A 24,376-nucleotide genomic window follows, 5' to 3' on the forward strand; every position below is an offset into this window, starting at 1 on the left:
TATATATTCATGTATATATATATATATATATGTATGTATATATAATATACATACATAATATGTATATAGTAATTTTGTGTACATTTTGTTTTCCCAAATTTTCGTAAATTTTTATTAATTTTGATGAGTGATTTTTATTGAATTATGTGTTATACATACATCCCTTAGAACACTGGCTCGTACACCAAAAAAATGTGTGAATGTGAGACATGTATAGAGTTTTCAAAACTATTAAAACCATGTATGTATTATAAATATCTCCTAAAATAAACTTTTATCTGGTTTTAATTGTTAATTTTCTTACAGATAGAGATGCTAATGCAAAGAACGACTTTAGTTGTGTAATTCTATCTAAGTCTGAAGTGAATCAATTGGTTGTTTTTGTTCAGGCTTTTATGCAAAGGTAAGCAAACAATTATAAAATATTAATACTATCACTAATTTTTTTTTTAACAGGCAATGTCTTGGCGGATTTCAAGATAGAAAAAACTATGAACAATTTCAGTGGATTACACAATGTTTTGTTTTGTTGATGACCAATTTGTTAAAATCTTATAAAGGACAAGATAATATTATCTATCCAGCTCGTGACGATGATGATGCTGAAAGTAGTCGTAAATGGGAAAATTTACTAGCAAATTTTAAAGACGAAGGTGAATTATTAATTTTATTTTAAATTTAAACCTTAATGGTGCATGTTGTGTTGTTTCTCATTAAATAAACAAGTTTAGTATTAATTATTTATTAAATTTTTTATCATATATATGTGTTATTTATCTATTATAGTATAATGTATTTCTTTAAAAAATGTAGAGTTGCAATGGACATTAGCAGAAATGGAAAAACCATTACATCTCATGACAAAAGTTTTTTTAATGAATTTTCCATTATATGTGGCTGTAAAACAATACCCACATTACAAGACAGAAGAAGTAACTCAACAAGAAGTTTCAGCAATGAATCATTATTGCGATGTTCAAGAAATCGATATGCCATTATTACTTTTAAGAACTGTCAATATGTTTTGCCGGTACATTATTTGATTTAATTCTTTCATATTTTTTGTAAACCAAGCATTTTATTTATTTAGGGTTGGTGGTTTGGAAGCAATTATGTCTTGTTTTGATTATGAATCATTGCCATTAACTATTGCAAATCCAATTGTTATTCTTGCTTGTAATGTTAAACTATGGCTAAATTATCACACAAATGTTCATGTATTTGTTCCATTAAGGTCAAAAGTCTTAAGATTTATGTGTAATTTATCTGATAAAGATTTGAGAACTCCTGCAGCTAAAACTATGGCTGGTAAATATATTACTTAAAGCTGTACAAATTCACAAGAAACCTAATGTTAAATTTGTTTATAGATTTTATGTGGAGTTCAAACAAGGATGGCCATACTTCTAATTTAGATAAAGATGGTCTTGAATTGGCATTTAAGTATTTTACATCCCCAACATTAACGATGAGACTAGCAGGAATATCACAAATAAATAGTCATATAGGATCCTTAAACGAACTTGTTCATGTAACTGCAGCAACATTATCAACATCATCACAATCCAATGATATGGTTACTATCGAACAGATTGGACACAATTTAGCAACTTGGCTTGTTCATCGTAAAATTATATCTCACGTGTTTGGGCCAAATTTACATGTTGAAGTATGTTGTGCTTAGATTTGTATAATTAATTTAAATTATATTAATTTAAATGTAAATCTTTTTTAGGTAATTAAACAGTGTAGTATCACACTTAATTTTTTAGCCTCAGAAGGTAAGATTACAAATGAACATATTGATACTATTTGGCAAGCAGCACAGTTAAAACATTGTAGCAAACAAGTTTTTGATTTATTACCTGGTTTTATTAAACACTTAGAACCCGCTCCTGTTTTACATTTATATCATTTATTAAGGAAATTAGAACCAAAAGAGCATACCGAACAAGTAAATTGATACATAAAACAAGATAAAATGAAATAAATATTAATTTACTAAATGTTTTTCTATTATCTGTGTATTATAGAGCTTATTTTTGGCATCAGCTCTTACAAAATTTATTTGGTCAAGTATGGCAACTACAGCACGAAGTCATGAATTTTCTATTCCAAAAATGTCAAGAATTGTAAGTATACGTGATGGCCGTCGAATAGTGCGTTCTAATGATATGAGTACATCAGAAAATAGTGCTAGCCTCAATAGCAATTCAGAAGGTGAATCTAGCGATGAACGAAGTGATATGAGTGATGGTCCGACTCCTAGGAAAAAACCTAAAAAAGAAAACATTTTTGTTTATTCTGATAATGGTAAGGATTTTCATAAAAAAAAAAAATGTATTATGTTATAAATTGTATAAATTTTTTTAGAATCATTAGTTTTAGAAGGAGCAAAAATTGAAGAAATAGATGATGATTTTGATATTAATGAAAAAGATATTATTAGACCATCTAAACCATTAGGTATGTGTAAAATAAGGCATTGTGTTAGAAAGAAAGCAATGAGAGATACAAGAATGAGAGTTATGAAACCATGCAACTCTAGTGATGAAGACTCAGATAAAGTTCAAATAAATCATTGTAAACTAGTAAAAGGAAGCAAACTTCAAAAACCAAGAGGAAAAATTAATAACCGTAAATTACAAATTCTTAATATTATAGAAATTATAATTTTTATGACTGTATTTTTGTAATGTTTTAGACAAAAAAATACGAAATCTTAAAATGAGGTGCATTAGAACTGATTGTACAGAAGATGATTCTGAATCTGATGGTGAAGAAGATGATGATGAGGAAGATGAAGATGAGGATGAAGATATTGAAGATGAAGATAGTGAATCAATGGAAGCTATGGAAATTGGCATATCACCCATTGATACTACTTCAGACCAGCAGGTACCATCTACACTTATAAATAGACAAATGCTAGAAGATTATAGTGGAGATGAGAACAGTATGTCATCTCGTATGTCAAATAAATCTGACAAAAATATGGCTGATTTTGATGGAGAGGATTCAGGCTGTGATGAGGAATTATTGCAACTTGCAGCACGTGCTCAGACTCACTTATCAACACAACAGTTAAACCATATGGCATTCCATTCTAATTTCCAAACCAGTAAAAATGTACATCCTTGTACTCAAAATATAACTACAACAATATCTAATCAGTTCAATATTGAAAATGTATGTAAACCTGGTTCAACATTATTGTGGGATTTACTTCAAGATGATAATATTGTGAGTATTACATAAACAATTTTTGATTCCTATTTTTTTTTTATCTATTCATTATTTATATATCTATATATATACAGGGTGATTCTTTTATCAAACAACACTCATTTCAAAAAGTATTAATGTTTTTGAAAATATTTTTTTACTTTTTTGAAAGACAACATAGATTTTTAATTTCATATTCCAAAGCAGAATAATTTTTTAAGTATTTTGATACATAAAAATCAAATTTAGGACGAGTAGTTTATGAGTTTATGTATTTAAAGTTTAGTTGCGCGGAGTGGAGTGGTACAAGGTTACTCCGCAAAATGTTTGTCAACTACTCCGCTTATCTAAACTTTAAATAAGTATAACTCATAAACTACTCACCTTAAATTCAAATTTTATGTATCAAAATACTTAAAAAAATATTCTGCTTTGGAATATGAAATTAAAAATCTATGTTGTCATTCAAAAAAGTAAAAAACTTAAAAAATTATAAGGATAAAAAATATTTAAAAATATAATTTTTTAATAAAACGTTGTTTTTTTTAACAATTTGAAGTTATGTAAAACAATATGTTCAAAAACATTAATACTTTTTGAAATAATTTGTGTTGTTTGATAAAAGAATCACCTTGTATATAAAAAATCATATCAAGTTATAATTATTTTTAAGTTATGTTTAAATAACATAATATTAATAAGGATATAAATACAAATAAGTGCAGTTTTGACTTAATGGTTTTTTTAGTGTTTTCTTTTTACACAATATTCAAGTATGGGATTTTTTTTAAAAATCATGAAAAAAATTGAAACAAAATAAATCTGCAAATAAAATTTAGGATTTGGTGCTTAAGTTATTTATTTTTGTGAGATAATTCCATTTCAAACTAAAATATTTCTTCAATGAGAAGCTATTAAAAATCATAAATAATTTATATGTACAAAAAAAAAAGTCAAATATATTTTTAGTCCATTACTGCGTGATGTATTTTTCAATTACTCATACTATATATTCCAAAATAAAATTCAAACACTTCAAAACTATTCAAAATATTTTAATTTTTGTGAAGTTAAACTTTATAGTTAAGTACATTTTGTCTCTTTATTCTGCAAAAGATTCATCTATTGAAATATCTAATTAAAAATATATTGATTTTTATTATGTCTTATAAAATAAATATATTATAATATTATGATTTATTTTAAAATTATTTTCTTTTGATACTTTATTTAATTCAGGTATTGAATGATTTAAAAAAATGTATTTATGTTTTTAACAATCATAAATATCTTATATTTTTTCAGACTCTTTTAGGCGAATCATTAGCTTTGGAAGCAGAAAAAGCATTATTTAATTTAGTATGCTTTAATACTGATCGTGCTATCAGAATGAAATTCATTGAAGGCTGTTTAGAAAATATACAAAAAAATAAGTATGTTCAAATATGTCTAAACTTTTTCTATTTTTTAATTCTTATTTTTAAAAAATAACAGAAGAAATAGTAGTATTGGTAAAAATTAATAACAGTGCATGTAAAAATAATAAAATTTCTAAATAGTTTATTTATATATTGGGACGAGTGTGTTACTATTATGCATTATTTAATTTAATAGAATGTATAATTTATTGGTATATATTTTGTTTTAGATCTGTAGTTATTTCATTAAGACTATTACCTAAGTTGTTTGCATCGTTTCATCAATTCCGTGGAGCTTCATTGGCTAACCTTAATGTTGGGATGGATACTCGTCAGGTGACTCTTTGGGCTGTTAAACATCACAGTATGATTGATCGAGTATTTAACAATTTTCGGGAGTACTGTAAACAACATGCCGATAACTCATTTGAAGATTCGGGATTTTACTCTCACCAAATCCATATAGAAGCTAGGTTACAATTTTTGACTCATATATATTCTTCAATTGGACTTCCAGATACTATTAAGTAAGCATTTAATTACAATTTAATTAACATTGATTTAAAAAAATGTAAACTATTTAGGTTAACTATTGATGAATTGGATACACTATGGAATTGTTTGGTATCTGATGAAATTTGTCGAGATGAATTATTTAATTGGTTATTACGCCAAGTTCGTTGTCGTGAACAACATACATTTAATGTTGAAACATTGACACATTTATACTGTGAAAAATTGTTATCATTAGCACCTGAAAGTTATACTATGACTGCTCTTAGTTTATTTACACAGCTATGTAATATGGCTCAACAACAAGTATCCAGTGATTATTTGTTGTTAGCAAGAAATGGGCATGCAGCTGCTATGGAACATTTATCTAGAATTGCATTAAAAGCCTCAAACAATGGTTAGTATAAAAACTACACTAAGTTAATCTAGATTAAGATTTTAAAAACAGTTTACAGTTCAGTTTACTTAAAATTAAAATGTAGTAACTACTTAACATGTTAAATATTGCTAAAATTTTATTTTAAGTGTTATCAAAGTTTTTAATTTTACTTGGCATTATTGTATATAATTGGTAAAAGACAAAATTTCCTAAGTGACATTCTTACTACTGCTTAGGAGTAATTACTTTAAGGGTATAGTTTTTGATTGACAGCAAATTATTATTATTTTTTTTAAGGAATAAACACTAAACTTTAAAACTAAAGTCCATAAGTAATTTATTACTATTAAAATTTAAAATTTAGTATTTTTATATTTTTAAAAATTTGAATAAGATTCAAGAGTTTGAACTTGTAAAAACTTTAGTTCCTATTCTTTTCTTGAGGAATTGTAGTTATAAATGCTGCTTTAGGAATTAAAGTGTTATATATTTCTGTTCTTTATTACCTTAATAGCTTGAGTACTTGAATACTATTTATTTAAACTGCCTTTGATTATGTTACTATATTATAGTTTTAAATTATAATACTTTATTGAGATAAATATTTAAAATTATCAGTAACAGATGTTTTTAAGCATTCTTTATTGCGTATATCTTAAGCACGCTACAAAAACTGAAGGAAAAATATAAACATTTAATTGTGTAATCTTTATCAATATAAAATATCAATAGTATGTGTTTAGATATTTAAGCTGTCAGTAACCACGTTTACAACATATTGCTTAGATCTTAAATTTAATTTAGGCTCTATTACCTTTAACCAGTCATTGTATCGTTCATAGGTCTTACTTAAAAAATTATACATAGTATCATTTATTTATTGAAAATAAAATTATTTGTTTTCCATAAAATATTAATGTATAATTTAGATAAAAATATATTTTTAGTTAAATTATATCCTTCATTTTTCATTTAATGCTTTAACAAGTCAGTTTTTTTTTCATATTTCTATGCAACATTCTCCCATTGTGGAACTGGTCTTGATTCTGGGGTATCATTTGGGGATCTATAGAATCAACTTATTGTCTTGCTGGATACAGCAGAATTGTATTTATGTATTTAAAGACAAATTTTCTATTATTTTTTTTTGGAAAATATTCAAACCATTACACATCAAATTATCAAATCAATATACTTATTGTTTATCAGTAATAACTGTAGTAGTATGGTATGTGTAACTTATTTATTGCTATTAAATATAATAATTTAATTAATTTAATGAGTTTAATATTTAATGTTTATAACTGAATAAATTATTTAAGAAAGAAAAAGAAACTTAATAAATATGATATTTTTTTGTTTATTGTTAAAAATATTTTAATTCTATTTATAAATAAACATTTTGGGAGAAGAAAAATTCTGAGCAATAATATTTGCCAATTCAATTAATTAATTTATGAAACACTTAATAATGAAATGTTTTTATAGCTGTATTAATTTTTTTATACTATCAATGTCTCTGCTTATGTACTTATAAATTATGATCTATATAATATGTTTATTATTAAATCAATTTTATTTTAGATGTAAGCATGGCTGCTATACAGTATATAAACAATTATTATATGATGAATTTACAACTTGATAAGGAAGACAAGTTTATTAGTGAATGTGTATCAAATTTGTCAGTAGCTGCAGATACTTTGAATGATAAAGAAGAATCCAGTCTTCTTTACATACAACGAGCTTTGTTACTATTAAAAACTCACTTAGAAACATTTAAAAGAAAGTATGCTTATCATTTAAGAAAATGGACATTAGAAGGACATGGTATTATAAGTCATGTAATTCAGAATGACAAAAATGCAGCAACAATTAGGTTAAATATCAGTCCTGCTATGTTAGATGAAAAGTTAACTCTTGACATGCCTAGTACAGACTATATAGCTGATATGAGAGCTGAAATAGCTCATTGGTGGGAAAGTCAGAATGATAATTTAGCTGTTCAAAAAATATCTACAGATGGTAATATACGCATGATTGCACTAGGCCAAGAAATAACATCAGATTTTGATGAAAAAACCATTCAAGAAACTGGATTAAAAGATAACCAAGTAAATAATTTTGTGATAATCTAGGTAACAAGTTATTTTTTGAAATATTTATTTTAGATAATATACTTATCATTAAGTACTTCTCGTAAGAAGAAACTTGGTGATCAAGATTTACCAGGATCTACACAATTTGTACCAACTAAAGAGAGTTCACCAACATTATTGCTTCTACAACCAAAAAACTTTGAAGTATTGTTTGGTCTCATGCATACTCTTGGATCAATGAAAACAATTGATGAAGAAGAAGTAATTTATTTATATTCCTAATTAAATAAGAGGGATAAAAAATGTTTTTTTTTATTAATTTTAAAACTGACACATAGAAAGCTTAACTAAATAAAAACCTAAACATAATTTAATAAAATAACAATATATAAAAAATTTCTCAATTTTTCTTTTATTTTTTATTCAAATTTTTAATAAATGATTAACAAAAAAATAATTTTTTTGCATAGTAATTAACATAAAGTACTTAATATTATTATTAGTTATTTCATTAAAATATATTAATCTTCATTCATGAGAGATTCCTAACTTAAGTATAATAACATTTGTTCTTTAAGAAAATAAAAAATTGGTATAATATTATTTAACATAAAAAGAAAAAAAATATTGAAATTTAAAAATTGGCTTAATTTTTAAATTTTAAAAATTAATTGAATTTTAATTTCAATGTTATTGTTATGTATAGAATGAATTATTACATGGAAGAGCTCAAGTGTTATCAAGAAGTGTTTGGGATATTTTAACTATACTTCCAACCAGTCCTTCAATGTTAGAATGTTTTAAACATTTTCCGACTCATGAATCAAAAGAAAAATGTCAAGTTTGGTTAAAAAAAGATTTAGATCCATCAAATTTACAAAAATTAATGTATTCATTATACATTGTTGAATCATTAGTTCAGGTAGGTGTTGAAAAAAATTCAGATGAAGACGAAGTAATGTCAGAGGTATGTTTAAATCATAAAAAATATTTTTTACCTTTTAAAAATTCATGTTCTGCTTTAAAAAACAATTTCAATCTATTCATAGATATCTACAAATGGATTGTCTAATTCGTGGGGTGAATATTTTATTGAAAAGGGAGGTTTAGAACATCTCTTTACTATTTTGTTATCTGGTAAATTATGTTGTATATTTCTTATAAAAAATATGCTTAACAATTGTGGCAAAATAAAATTTATCTAATAATAAATTATTAAACAATATTAGGTACACTTCAGGGTAACAGTGAATGGCATCAAGATTGCTTAGCTCATTTACTTAAATTACTTTGTCAACTTGGTGTGTCACCAAATGATAGACGACAGTTAGATCAATTTGAAGGACTAGGTTTTGATCCTTATTTTCGACCAAGGAAATCACACATTAAAAAGCAAGCTAATTTAGTTGTGCCAAAACTTAACAAAGTAATTTTTTCAGTACATTTTATAAAATATTTTTTTAATTTTGCTTTATATATTTTATTTTATTTTAAGGAAATGTTAAAACTTATGAAGATAGATTTGGTAATACCTAGATTGATGAGTATTTTAAACGAGTTATCTTACCCTGGACACCCAAAAGATATAAAAACTGGCTTTTGGGGTCGAGCTCAAGTTATTCATTTCTTAATGACTTTGGTTTTATCGTGGTCTCACAGTGTAAATGGTATTTGCGAAGCACTTTTAGAATCTAATCAGTTTTCCATGTGGCTTTGCAATCTTGTTCTTGAAGATCCAGATCCATTAGTCAGACATGAGATATGTGTTGCATTATATCGACTTTGTGCTGTACCCCCAGCAAATCGTACTGCAGCTACATTACTTTTATCTCAGTTAATCAAGTTCCTAGATAAGGCTGAATGCATGCAACCACAAAATATAAGACATGAAGTTAGTAATTTTAATTTACAAGTTAAAAATACTTACTTTAAACATTTTTATTGTATTTTAGAATTCAATGAGGATAACTGATGAAGATAAACTTAATTATGGACCAGCTTGCCGAGATTATTTTTGGCTTATGTGTCGACTTGTTAATTGTTTACCAAATGACATCATTCAAGGTAAAATAATGAAGTTTTTTTTATTTAAATAAGTATGTAATCTATTTTTATTATTTTAGAAAGTATTAAATTTCCACCAAAATGTATTATTGATATTGAAGCTTTAGCAATACGTGTTTGGGAATCAATTGCTTCTAGAGATTTTATTGAAACACATTATAGTGGCCTTCAAGATGATGGTTTGATTGGTCTCTTAAATTTAATGTCAAATATACTTGGGCATAAACCTCCATTTAAATTTAGTAAACATAGCCATAAAGTCTTAGACACAGTACGTATTAAAAAATGTATATATTACAATATATATAATTAATCATTTTTACTTTAAAATTTTAGGTTTTTGAGTTTTTGTTTGCTTTGCCTGATCCTCAGAATCGACAGTTACCTAAATGTAAATCTGAAAGTGCTCGATCTTCAGCTTATGATTTATTAGTTGAATTAGTAAAAGAAACTCCCAAAAACTATGAATATTTATATAAAAAATTATTAGAACAACATAGTAATGGTAAATATTCTAATGATAATTTTGTGCACTTAATAATTTTTACTAATATTTTTGTAGATCTAAATCGGCTTCCATATTTATGGGATTATTGGCCTCATGATGATGGTCGATCTAGTTGTGGGTATGTTGGTTTAACAAATCTTGGTGCCACTTGTTATATGGCTTCTTGTATGCAGCATTTATTTATGATGCCACAAGCCAGACGATCTATACTTGAAGCAAAATGTGATGAGTCTAATAAACATGCGTCCATATTGGTTGAGCTAAAAAGAATGTTTGCTTATTTATTGGTATGATTGATTTAATAATAAAGTTATTTAATTTTAGTGATTATATTAGAATAGTATATCTTATTGAGCTAGACTAGAAAAATACCTATTTTAAATGTGTAAAACAAACATTACCCAATGATTTCCTTATCTTTAAATTATATATATTTACATTTTTTTATTATGTCTGTTTTTGTGCTAGACTACAGGAAATAAGAATTTTAGGGGCAGTTTATTTATTTACTTTTTTTAAAATTTAATTTGTCACTTAATGATTTTTGAAATATGCTTAATTTCCTTTTGTTTATCTCAGGTTTCAAGATGGTTATCTTAGCCCACCGCTCTTTTCATAATTTCTAAAAATATGTGTTTTTTGCTAAAATAATTTTATTTAATCACAATATTAATATATTTCTCAATATTAACTCTGCCATAGATTGTTCACTTTTGTAGTGCGATCTTGATGCCATCTTTATTTTTGGACACAACATATTAATTTTAACTTTATTTTTAATATTGGTTTGTATCATACCTTATTCTCTGGTAACAATCGTTCTCCTAGGCAAGTAATGCATTTACCTCTTTTTTCCTGGCAATTCCCTTTTGTATGTAGATATTGTCAAAGACTTTATTATTTTATACCCTATAATTTTTTAACACTATATCAATTTGAGAGAGTCTTAAGTGTCTAGGGTTCATAAAGTATACACCCTTACTACCTGTCTCCACACTATTTATTTATTGAAAACTGTTATAAGCTGATTTGGTTATAGTTTCACTATTTTTTCAAAAGTTAATTGTAAACAGTTGGATTCCTTATGTAGTTATAAATAAAGTTCTTTCTCTATGGTTTTAATCCGTAAATTTGTTTGCAGCCATCTTCCATTCTTCTCTATCTTCCACTTTCCTTTTCATTTCTACATATGAGTTGCATCCTTGGTCCTGTATTATTTGTTGAATATATTCTAATCTTGGTCTTCCCCTATGGTTCCTTTTATAATCAGTTTTAGACTTATGTAGTCCCTCTTGTCGCATTATATGGCCTATCCATTCGTTTCGTCTTCTAACTAACTTTTTTTCTGTTATTCTTGCCAGCACCTTTTCATTGGTTACTCTGTCCATCCAGTTTATTCTTCACATTCTTCTGTAGCACCACATTTCAAACAATTCTTACCTTTTTCGTTCTTTCGTTGATATTCCTTACATCTTATGGCTATATTTTTTTCTCATCTTCTATTCCTCCGGCTCTGAGCTTATATTGGCCAAAGCACTTTTTTACCATACTTACCATACATATACTTCTTCTCTGCTTCCTGTTTTCATTATGGTTTCAATTTCACTATACCTTTCTTCCAGATACTTTTCTTGATTTCCTAATAATTAGATTCCTCAATGCTCTGTATCTTTTCTGTTCTTCAGTACTGTTCAAACTTTTATATTTCCTTCTTTCTTCTATCAAGTTTACAATTTTGATTGTAATCCAATCCTTTTTTGTTGTATCGTTTTTAATCTTTATGTTTTTTCTGCTAAATATAATTTAAAAGATTATTATAAGATTTGAGAAAATAGTTTAAAAAAATGCTTATTCTATATTTTATAATTGAATATTATAAAAACTAATCAGTTAGTTCAAAAAAGTTGTCATCAAAAATAAAATATAAATAAACACTTGTATTTAATTATAATATTTTATTTCAGGAAAGTGAAAGAAAAACGTATAACCCTCGTAGCTTTTGCAAAGTTTATACAATGGATCAACAACTTTTGAATACTGGTGAACAGAAAGACATGGCTGAATTTTTTATTGACCTTGTCTCTAAGTTAGAAGAAATGACACCTGAATTAAAAACACTTGTTAAAACACTATTTGGAGGTGTAATTAGCAATAATGTTGTTTCATTGGTTAGTATGATTATGATACATAGTTTTATATTATTGATAATACATTTACAAAACTTTTATTATTTTTAATAATATTTTTATGTAGTTAATTATTAATAAGCATATCAATTTTGTATGCATTGAGAAAAATATATATTTTTCTCCACCTTACATTTTAAAATATTCTAATTTTTCACTGAATTTAAAAAAATAACAACATTGTAATATGTTATTAAGCTTTATATATTAGTTAATTTAAAATTTATTTTTATTAATAATATATATACACTACACTTATACTATATTTCTCCAGTATATTATTTAAACTGTAAAACACTTCATTACATTAGAAAAAAATTCTTTATTGTTTGTTTTTATTATTTTTGTGTAAATTTACAGTCTCTAAACAATTCTCTTCAATAAATAAATAATTATAGTAAATAATTTTAAAAGAAGTTATATTTTTGTATTATATATTACATTTGAAACATTTAGGATTGTGATCATGTTAGTAGAACTTTAGAAGAGTTTTACACTGTAAGATGTCAAGTAGCTGATATGAGAAATTTGTATGAATCTCTTGATGAAGTTACATTAAAAGACACTTTAGATGGAGATAATATGTATACCTGTTCTCAGTGTGAGAAGAAAGTTCGTGCAGAAAAAAGGTAACTCCATTTTAAATGTCATATTTTAGAGTTTTAGAAGAACAATATAAGTATTTTACAATGATGTGTTTTTTTTCTGTCTTCACTTTTTGGGCAGTATAAATAGTGTTGATATCTGGTAGTAAAATAGATCTAGTTGATATTTGGGGGGGGGGGGTAGAAGTAAAATAATTTCTAAAAATAAATTTTATAATCTGGGAAAAAACTGAGGTATAATAGAAATTTTTAACAAAATTAATTTTGTTTTTTAGTGTAGTTAAAAAATAAATTAGTGAGATACTTGAAACTTTCACTAAATGTTTATATTAAACTATATTTATTAATTTTTTTTAAATATTTCAACTCTTTTTAAACTATTTTAGTCATGAGACTAATCTATAAATCTATAATCTATAACAATCTATAAATGTCGATAAAAATGTATTTGTTGGTTCATAATTCTAAAAATAAAATTTAAAAATGTAATACTAGATCCTGCATAAGTTGTTTTTATATATGTATTACAGATAAAATTTTTCAAAATCACATTTTCTGTTAAATATTCATATTAATTTTTAATTTTTTTCTAAGTTTTTGAAAATATAATACATTTCTCATACAATGCAGATAGTTTTCATTAAAACCATAAAATCTAAGAAATATAAAAAAACAATTATTTTTTATAAATATTAAAATTTGGACAAAATTACTTATTTAAATGATTAACAATGATGTTAATTATTTTGTTATAATTTAAAAAAGATTATTCGTGTTAACTCAAATTTTTTACATATATTAAATTATTATTAATATTTTTCTATGCAATGACATTATTGATTTATTTTAAGATGTTATCTATTTATACTATGAATCTCTTTTTACTTATTTAAGGTTTGAATTATATGTTAGTTGATATACTATTTTAAAAATATTCAGTAATTACAAGAATATCAATAATATATATTTTCGGAAAAAAAATACTTCAATGTACTGTAGTATTAAAAGTAAAATAAATTACTGTAATTGGTATCAAAAATGTATATAAAAAAAATATATTATGAAATATAGTTTGTAATGTTTACTGACTATCTTCGCTTAGAGTCGTTTTTCATATAAAATGTTATATCATTGAATTCAAATTTAATATACCCATAACAGCCACTCACTCGACACTTATTCTTATTAAACACTGATAATTAATGCATATTATATTTCAGGGCTTGTTTCAAAAAATTACCACAAATTCTTTGTTTTAATACAATGAGGTATACATTTAATATGGTGACTATGATGAAAGAAAAAGTGAACACTCATTTTTCATTTCCTATGATACTTGACATGTCTGGATATGTTGAAAAACACTTGATGCCTCAGCATTATCTGGAAGAAAAAGAAATGAACGAAAATAAGGGAACAGAGCGATTTGATGAAAACTACCAATATGAACTGATAGGTGTTACAGTTCATACAGGAACAGCAGACGGTGGTCATTATTATAGCTTTATACGAAACCGAGAACGTACAAATAAATCTCAAACGCCAAGTACTGATCAATGGTATTTATTCAATGATGCAGAAGTTAAATTGTTTGATGCTAGTCAATTAGCAGCTGAATGCTTTGGTGGAGAAATGACAGTAATATATTAATATATATTGTAATTTCATAATTTTCCATACACATGTTATACAAATTTATTATTCTAGAGTAAAACCTATGATTCAGTAACAGACAAGTACATGGACTTGAGCTTTGAAAAAACAAACAGTGCGTATATGTTATTTTATGAACTTGTTAAGCCAACAGATCCAGAAATTGAAGAACATGATACTTCTAATGATATAGAAATATGTCCACCAATAAAATTGAGTAGTGAATTAGAAGGATGGATTTGGAGGGATAATAGACAATTTTTACAAGATAAAAATATATTTGAAAGTGCTTATTTTCAGTAAGTGGTTTAGTATTAACTTAGAAATTTATGATTACGTTTAATGTTTATTGAAATTTTTTCTAAGATTTATGTGGCAAATATGTGCATTTATTCCTCAATCTTTAGAAGATACGGAGGAATTAGCTGAACTTGCTACAAAATTAACTTCAGCTTTTTTTTTGGAAACTTATATACATGCTAAAGAACGAGTAAGTATTTTTAATTTAATCTGGGCTATTTTAGTATTTTCTGTTGAATTTTAAATTTTTAGTCTACTATAATGCAATGGACAGAATTGTTAACCAAGCAGTTTAGTGCTTCACAATCTGGTTCTGAATGGTTTCTACAACAAATGAGTGTTGATGGATGGTGGCCACTTAAGATTTTTATTAAATGTCCTAATCAAATAATAAGACAGACATTTCTTAAATTGTGCATACATGTTATTCAGCAAACTAGGTAATAAATATTAATTATTTATTATTAATAAAAAAACAATGTTTTTATTAAAAATTTATATTTTTTATCCTTATAATTTTTTAAGTTTTTTACTTTATTGAATAACAACATAGATTTTTAATTTCATATTCCAAAGCAGAATATTTTTTTGAGTATTTTGATACATAAAATTTGAATTTAGGGTGAGTAGTTTATGAGTTATACTTGTTTAAATTATAGACAAGCGGAGTAGTGGACAAACATTTTGCGGGGTAACCGTACAACTAAACTTTAATACGTATAACTAATAAACTATTCACCCTAAATTCGATTTTTATGTAACAAAATACTTAAAAAAATTATTCTGCATGAATATGAAATTAAAAATCATGTTGTCATTCAAAAAAGTAAAAAAATATTTTCAAAAACATCAATACTTTTTGAAATAATGAGTGTTGTTTGATAAAAAAATCACCCTGTATATATGTGTTAATTATATATTTCAAAGAAATATTAATACTAAATAATATTTTATTTATTTTAGACCATATATTTGTTTTTTCAATGACACTTTTATGAATGATGATAAAAGTGAATATATGAAACCTTGTGTGTCTTGTCTAACTTCATTTATCCGTACAGTAGTATCTTTAGTAAGTATTTATTATACTTTTACTGAATCAAAATTATAACGAATATTACACATAATTATTTATAACATTTTAATATTATAGATGGAACAAAATATCAAAAATTGTATTCGAAATATGACTGAATATTTTGCAATGTTACATGAATTTAGTAAGTTAGGTGATGAAGAAAGCAAATTTCTTATAGCTATTCAATGTATTACTACAGTTGTAAACTTTTACTTGGGCTTAAAAGGACATGAATTTGTAAGTTAAACATCCATGTTTATAGAGTATATTAAATAAAGTTTATAATTTATAGAATGATAATCCTAATAATATTAATGGTGCTGACTGTGAAGAAGAAGAAGAAGACACAGTTCCAATGTCAAATGCAGATCGAAACAAGCCACCTTTATCTCTTGAAAAATTAATTGCTCTTGTAGTTTCATTGGTAGAAAAATCAAGAAATATTGGTGGTCAGTTAGAGCTATCAGATAATGATTTGTATGTTTTACAAGGAATGAAGGTAACATTTAGTGTTGTTATTATTTAATATAATATACAGATTGTCCAAATGTTTTATGACAAAAATGATGGGAATTATGTAAGAAACAACATAATACCCCCTCCCATTTTTTTCACACAACATTTGAAAGACTGTATATCTAAACCCACATACTAAAATACAGATATCTGGACACCGACATGTTGGCAGTGATACTAGTCAGTCAGTGAAATCTTATGGAATATATAATTTTTTATCATATTTGAGTAACTTAACTTTTTAGTCACTTGATTTTTTATAAATTTATCAAGACTCAAGAAGAATTTAAAGTAATGACTCAAGAGGAATTTATAGTGATGTACTGCTGTTACTCACGATTTTTCACTAATATGTACTGACCACAAAAATGACTATTTTCATTCTTCTTTATTTTATTTTGTGTTATAAAATATTTTATTTATATTTTTACTTAATAATATTTTTAGGGGTTTCCATTTATAATTCAGCAAGTAAAAGATAATACAAATTTACATATGACAAAAAATCTTATATTTTCTCTATGCCGTAATGATTCATCGCAAAAGAATGCTTTACTTGCTAATGAAATTATCAGCCAAATTTTAAATGTTATACAAAAAAATGTTAATAATTCTGAAGTAAGATCATTTATTTAAATTAATTGAAATATAAATGTAGAAAAAATAAATAATATTTGTACTTTAGATTACTCAGCCATTTTTCAAAATGTTAACTTTACTATCAGAAGGTAGTGTCAGTGGTAATGGTGGATTACCATCATTTACTGAATTCATATTAAGACTTTTGTGGCAGTCAACTGAAAATGGACCCCAAGTAGCATTGGAATGGCTTGGTCTTCAAGTACCTCGTAATAAGCAAGTATCTGCTTGGGTACTTAATGGTATGGACACATGGGTTGAACGATTTTTATTAGCACATGGAAATGCTCGAGTACGCTCAGGTAAATATATTGCATTTAAATTATTGATTATTATTACAGTATAAATGTATAGAATTTTGATTATGTATAGAATATCGTTAATTTTGTGAAAAAAATACTATGTTAAATATTTGCTATTTAAAAAATTGTAGTATAATTTGATTGAATTAATTACATTTTTTTCTAACATGACTAATTACTAAAAGAATATTGGTATATTTAGATTTAATAAAGTGAAAACAATATAATAATAATTTTTTAGTTACTAAGTAATAATTTTGTAAGACCATATTATATGTAAGTAAAATGTAAATCATTAAAATGGTATACTTACATATAAATTATGTAAAAGAAAAATTCAACAATTTTTGTTATCTTCAGAACCAAATTAGTCAGTTACTGAATATTATATTAAAATATTTAGCTGATGAACTAACTGAAAATATAAAAAAAAACTTAAACACATATAATTACTATGTTTGTAATTATTAATTAAAATGTATATTTTAGCTGCCAGTATGTTATTAGTATCATTGGTACCAAATACTCAATTTCGACAAGCATATAGATCAGCAAGAGGTATGTGTACATTACAAAAAGAAGTATTATTGGCATCAGATGCAAAGGAAACATTGCATGAAATATTCAAATTTCTTTTAAATCTCTTAAAAATGGCTAAAGAGTATACAGATACAACCCAACATGGATCATCAAAACTAACTGCTTACTTTGTTTTGCTCAATTATTTTTTGATATCAAGAACAGAAAAATTAATGGTAAATATTTTAATAAGTATTTTATTTTTATTTATAGAGTACATTCAAATTATACTAAAACGCAGTTTAAAAAAATACAATAAGACAAGTATAATTATAGTTCAATGTTATAGTTTTAATGGATTGTACATTTTTTTGTGGCTATCACATTTTACAGCGCTAGTTTACTTAAATTATCAATGTTGATGTTGGTTTCTAGTAGAATTTTTATCTAATTTGTACTTAGGGGGTAAAAAATAAGATATTCCAAAGATTTTGCTTTACTAATTTATTTAGCTAAAACAAATATTTGTGCAGCATCAGTTTTCAACAAAATCTCCAAAAAGTAATAATTGTAGACATTTGCTCAGAATTGTTTTTGGTGCCTACAGTTTATTGTTAATTAGAATTTAATATATCTATTATTCATCATGATAACTATAGGAGAATTATTAATTTAAGAGAGACACTCAATACTTATTAAGAAGCAGAAACAATATGTTTTTTTTTTACAGAAAATTTTAAATTTATTATAAATGTTAAATATAAAATGTATGTGAATAACTAATATCAAGATTTACACAATAAAGTATTTATTAAAATTTTTGATTCATTTAATATTTTCAGTTTGGACCACATTTAGTTGAACTTTGGCAATTATTTCATCCCAAACTTTCTGAACCAGCCATAGCAATACATCATAATAAACAAAGCTTATTGATGTTATTCTATAATGTTTTGTCTGACTGTATAGAAAATGTACAAATACTTGTTCAAGATCCATACTTTGTGAAAAATATAGCATTCAATTATATTTTGTAAGTAATTTAATTAAGAATGTACATCTTAATAATTGTAAGTTTATCATTAATGAGAATTTTTTTAGAGCTGATCATGATGACCAAGAAGTGGTAATTTTCAATCGCACTATGTTACCAGCATATTATGGCCTTTTAAGAATATGTTGCCAACATTCTAGAACATTTTCTAGACAATTAGCTGGGCATCAAAATATTAGTTGGGCTTTTAAGAACATTTCTCCTCACCCTACTCAATATGCAGCTGTAAGATAACTATGTTATATTTTATTTGAATTTGTTTTATTAATTTTTTTATTCATATAATTATTTAGGCTGTTGATGAATTATTTAAACTATTACAACTATTTATTAAAAAATTCCCGGATTCAACTGATCAAGAAATTGTTGAAATAAACCAATATAGAAGAGAAACAATACAACTATATGTATCAAACTTAGATGGAAAAGCTGGCTGGGGTACTTTAATACCAGTTGCTAAAATTCTTTTGGAAAATGATGAAGATAAATTATATTTTATTCATAACCGTGGCTTAGAAATGTGTTTTGAAGTAATAATTTAATATGTCAAATAATAATTAAATACTTTTAAAATATTAATAAATTATTGATTGGTATTTCAGGGTTTTCAAACATTACATAATATGTATCATGAAGCTACTGCTTGCCACGTAACTGGCGACTTAATTGAAATGCTTGCTTTAATTGTTGATATCACAAAGTGTTTACAAAGAAGTCATGAACAAAATAAATTAGCTGAAAAAGAAACACCACGTACTATAGTATTGACATACAAAGAATGGCCAGATTTATTAAGAAAATTGGTTACATTACTTAATACATACAATCCTAAAGAAATGAGACAATCAGTATTAGGTAATATAACGTCAATATGTATTTTATTTATATGCTTTTATTAAATTAATTTAAATATCTTCAAAGGCGTAAAATAATTAATTTTAATAGTAAAAAATATAATTTTTTTCCTGGTAAAAGTCTAATATATTATACTGTATTCAAATCAAGAAAGGTACCAAGTGGCCAACTTATGTAGATGGGTATGGGCTTTGTTTCAAAAAAATTTGGTATGAGGAACTCAATGATTGACTTGGTGGGGGAAGCATCTGACCACCCTGATGAAAAACATTCACTGCTCAGTACCTTTCTTATTTCGAATACAATATATGTATAATTTTATTTCTATCAGTAATATTTTTATAATTAAATGGTTATTACTCATTTATTAGTATAGTGATATCTATACTGATGTAGTGATATAGTGATATCTATTCTATACTTAGTTTCAAAAGATAACTTGTGCACAAATGATCAAATTATGTTCATATGTAATTCTTACATTATAATAATAAAATGCTGTCTAATGAGTAACTAATGTGTGACTTGTTAGCCACATTCAAGGTATTTGAACTTATATCATCATATTTTGAACAGAGTATAATTATAGTTATCATGTAGGTTGCAAAAATTCATTGTACTTTATCTCATGTGTTAAAAAATTTCTTTGATGAAACACAATATATTTTTCTTTTATATTTATTTATTTTAAATTTAAAATCTATTCTTAAAATAAATTTCAATTTATTTGTAAATGCAAGTTATTAAAATCTTATCACATTAAAACCACAAAAAATAATATAAACAACTATAAAATAGTTTAAAATTAATAAAGTAATAATTTACCCCATACACAACTAACCAGTGATTAATATAACAACATTTTTTCTTTTAAGTATGCTTGTGTGTAACAATTGATGTTAATCTTAACCAGTTAGTAATAAAAATTTATTGTAGTTAAAATCGTAAATATTATAAAAAGATTATTTTATTAAATTCCATAATTATTTTTTAGATCTACTAAAAGTACTTGTTGTATTAATGCCAATTGAAGTTATTAATGTACTTCAACCAATATTAACACATTGTCATGCTGTTTGTATGGACAGTAATAATGGTATGCCTATTGGTCCGTATTTTCCTCGTCGTGGACATAAAGTGCCCATGCTAAGCTTAAAATCAAATACTAGGCCTATTAGACCCATGGTTCAAATGGCTTTAACTCATAACCAATTAGACTTGACTAAAGTAAGAATATTTTTTAAAGAAATGTTAATTTTAAGCAATTATTCTAATTGTTTAAATTATTTTAGGGCTGTGATCCTCATTACGATACAGAATTATCTGCATTTTATGCACCATATCACGATTTCATTGATGTGATGTGTCGTACTGCTGTTAATAATGACTGTTTGACTGAACCTCTTGTAGCACTTAATGCAATGATTGGATATGAATCTATTCCTTTACATCATACTTTTTTTCCAAAGTTTTGGCTTGATGTGCATAATATGAATGTAAGTATATACAGAGTAATTCAAAATTTATCTTACAGCCATTTTATCATATAAATATAAAATATTCATGATAAAGGAATGTTAAATGTTTTTTTTTTATTTAGAAATATCTAAAATTATTAGTAATTTTTATAATTTTTTTATAATAGTTTAAGACAGTGGTTTTCATACTTTTATTATACACGGCACACCATACACTTCAAATATTTTCATGGCACACTGACCTTTTTTTTTAGATAAACAAAATTATTTTGAATTAATTATAATTATATATACATTTCATAAAAAATGTATGATTGATAGGCTAACAAATATTTTTAATTCTTGGACGAATAGTTGACACACCCTCATTTTCTTATATCATAATTCAATGCAATCGGTAATTTATGGAAAAACCGTGGCACACTTAGTGTATACTAGAGGCACACCAGTGTGCCGCGGCACCCAGTTTAAAAACCACTGGTTTAGAGCAAGAGATGTTGGGGAGTCTACTTAAGAAATTATTATTATTATTTAGTTAATAAATTATAAGTTATAAGTATTTAGTTTATGTTGAGCGAAGTGGAATATGGTGATATTTAACAAAATATTGGTCTACTACTCCGCTCACCTAAAATTTAAATACTTATAATTTTTAATCTATTTGCCTGAATTTCAATTTTTATATATAAAAAAATACTACGAAAAAGTTCTTTATATTATAATTGCAAAAAAAGTATAGGTTCCCATTTTAATTTCTTAAGTTGATACCCAAATCCCCTCCTAAAATATTGTAAAAATATATAATAATTACTATCATTTTAAATATTTTTAAATAAAAATCTTTGGTAATTAACATTTTTTCTATTTTCTATTTATATGATAAATGGCTGTAACATAAATTTTGAATTACTCTGTATTTAAGTTAGAAATAATGAATGATTTTTAATTTAGCATATATTTGTTTTTTTAAGGGGTCTAACTTACCATATTTAAGATTATTATCTAAGAATAATTATTTTGTGGATTATTTGGAATCTACACTTATTGAGGAACGTCTCAGTTTGAATAATGATATTATATATGATTTTGTTAGAACATTTTTTCCCGAGGTAATTTTAATTCATAGTACTTGCTTATAACAATTCACAATTATTTTGGGTCTAACATGTAAATATATGTATATTTTGTTTAAACTAACAGATGGCTGCTAGTGTACTATCACATCACACTTTTGAATTATTGGAAAGTGTTATATATAACTTGCCAAATGACTTGGAAAAATTGGGTGAATTAGAAACTGAAAAAAGGATGTTATCTAATTTAAGAGCTCTAAGAGTTTGTTCATTAGTTAAACCTCCTGTGCAAGAACTGAAAGTAGTTTTAAGCAATATTAAAACGGCAGCTCAAAAACTAATAGACAAAGTGTGTCCTTCAACTTCAGGTAAACAAATATACTTTATTTTTATTTAAAAGTTAGTAATAAAATTACATTATAAATTAAAGGTATAAAAAAAAGTAAATTTAAAATCTAAATTTCTCATTTCACTATAAAATTGAGTTAGTTTTGTTAACTTAGAAATTGAATTATACAATGTTTTTAGTAGAGTAACCTTGCATAGTATAATTAACATAAGTTTGTTTTAAAACTATATTTGGAAGTAAGTTGATTTACACTTCACTAAAATTATTATTATTTATTTTATTTAAGAGAACGTTATACCCGCAATGTTGTCTCTTGTCTTACTAATGTAAATCATGGCAAATTTTCGTTCAGCAGAACACATTTTGTGATGTTAGCTTTAATATTAGAGTAAATTTACCTATTATCAAATTTAAAGGTAAGAATATTACCTAAAAAATGTCATATGCTTTTATTGATATTATTTTAAAGTTGTAATATTTTTTATAGCTATAACTCATTTTTAAATGATATCAATAGAAACATACATTTTCTAGATAATGTTCTTATCTTTTAATTTGATAATAGGTAAATTTACTCTAATATTAAAGTTAACATTACAAAATGTGTTTTGCTGAATGCGAATTTGCTATGATCTATATTAGTAAGACAAAGACAACACATGCTGGTACTAGTTCTCCTAAGATGAAATCATATATTAAAATTTTAGTTTTTTATTTGTTTATACGCAAAGTTTTCAATTTGGTCATCAACTATTGTTTTTAGTTATGTCTTAGAAAAACAATTCAGTGTACAGTATAAAAAATATTTAATATTAATTACTTTTCATAATAACTTTAACATGATTTTATATTTCATTTTTTCACCAAACTCATGTGTATTTATAAAATATAGCACATATTAATTACCCTAATCACAAATGCGGCCTTGTAACCTAGTTAATGTAATTTTTTTTTTTAATTTAGATGAAACCAATGAAAAAAATGATGATGAACAATTATCATTATTACGCAGTATTGAAACTACTGCTGCTGAATTTATAGATGCCATTCCCTTACCAAAACATGAAAATTTACCTAGCAACTTAGAAGATAAAGACATTGCTGGGCCACCAGATAAGACTTAATACAGGTTTTTTCTGTAGGTTTAAAAAACGCTGCTAGTCTTTCAAAACAAAACTGGATTATAATTTTTTTTAAATGAATTTATGTTTTTTTTATATAAAAAAAACATTTATTTGTGATCTCCAAAAATGTTGCAAAGTTTTGTTTTTTTTTTTTTTTTTTTTTTTAATCAATCGACTATTTTGTAAAGCCAATAACTGTTGGGATTCGTTATTTTTATCAATTACCCTTGGATTTTATGTGGATAAATTCCATCCTTTCCCTACCTTAATTATATTCTATAATTGTTTAAAAAGTAATAATTTTAGTAAAATTTAAATAAAAAGTAATATGTTTTTATTATGTAATTATTAATTAATATTATTTATATCAATGAAAGAACTTTATATAGACTTTCTAATCATAATTTATAGATTAGTTTTTTTTTACAGGGAAATGTTG

General features: G+C 25.2%; 1 protein-coding gene across 3 annotated transcripts; it reads left to right on the forward strand.

Annotated features, from left to right (window-relative positions):
* Positions 1–84: 84 nt before the first annotated feature.
* LOC113547754 (ubiquitin carboxyl-terminal hydrolase puf) lies at positions 85–24,282 on the forward strand. 3 transcript variants are annotated; one of them, XM_026948234.1, is made up of 44 exons: positions 85–241; positions 307–403; positions 457–653; positions 814–1,030; positions 1,091–1,308; positions 1,371–1,669; positions 1,736–1,954; positions 2,034–2,313; positions 2,374–2,637; positions 2,705–3,243; positions 4,531–4,658; positions 4,874–5,170; positions 5,228–5,553; positions 7,120–7,649; positions 7,707–7,895; positions 8,341–8,601; positions 8,684–8,771; positions 8,864–9,060; positions 9,130–9,525; positions 9,587–9,698; positions 9,758–9,969; positions 10,035–10,203; positions 10,261–10,493; positions 12,171–12,374; positions 12,849–13,021; positions 14,218–14,635; positions 14,705–14,949; positions 15,017–15,140; positions 15,203–15,390; positions 15,914–16,022; positions 16,104–16,265; positions 16,321–16,527; positions 16,992–17,162; positions 17,230–17,485; positions 17,975–18,240; positions 18,847–19,037; positions 19,106–19,283; positions 19,352–19,588; positions 19,661–19,913; positions 20,908–21,140; positions 21,206–21,409; positions 22,363–22,500; positions 22,592–22,832; positions 23,777–24,282. In XM_026948234.1, exons 1-44 carry the CDS (start codon positions 193–195, stop codon positions 23,935–23,937), a joined length of 9,876 nt encoding a protein of 3,291 aa, XP_026804035.1. In that variant the 5' UTR covers positions 85–192; the 3' UTR covers positions 23,938–24,282. The 3 variants fall into 3 exon arrangements, with proteins under 3 accessions (XP_026804035.1, XP_026804033.1, XP_026804034.1); XM_026948232.1 differs by having other exon boundaries at positions 10,035–10,493; XM_026948233.1 differs by having other exon boundaries at positions 2,389–2,637; positions 10,035–10,493.
* Positions 24,283–24,376: the final 94 nt, after the last annotated feature.

This window comes from Rhopalosiphum maidis, chromosome 1 (genome assembly GCF_003676215.2).
Source record: "Rhopalosiphum maidis isolate BTI-1 chromosome 1, ASM367621v3, whole genome shotgun sequence".
Lineage (NCBI taxonomy): Eukaryota > Metazoa > Arthropoda > Insecta > Hemiptera > Aphididae > Rhopalosiphum > Rhopalosiphum maidis.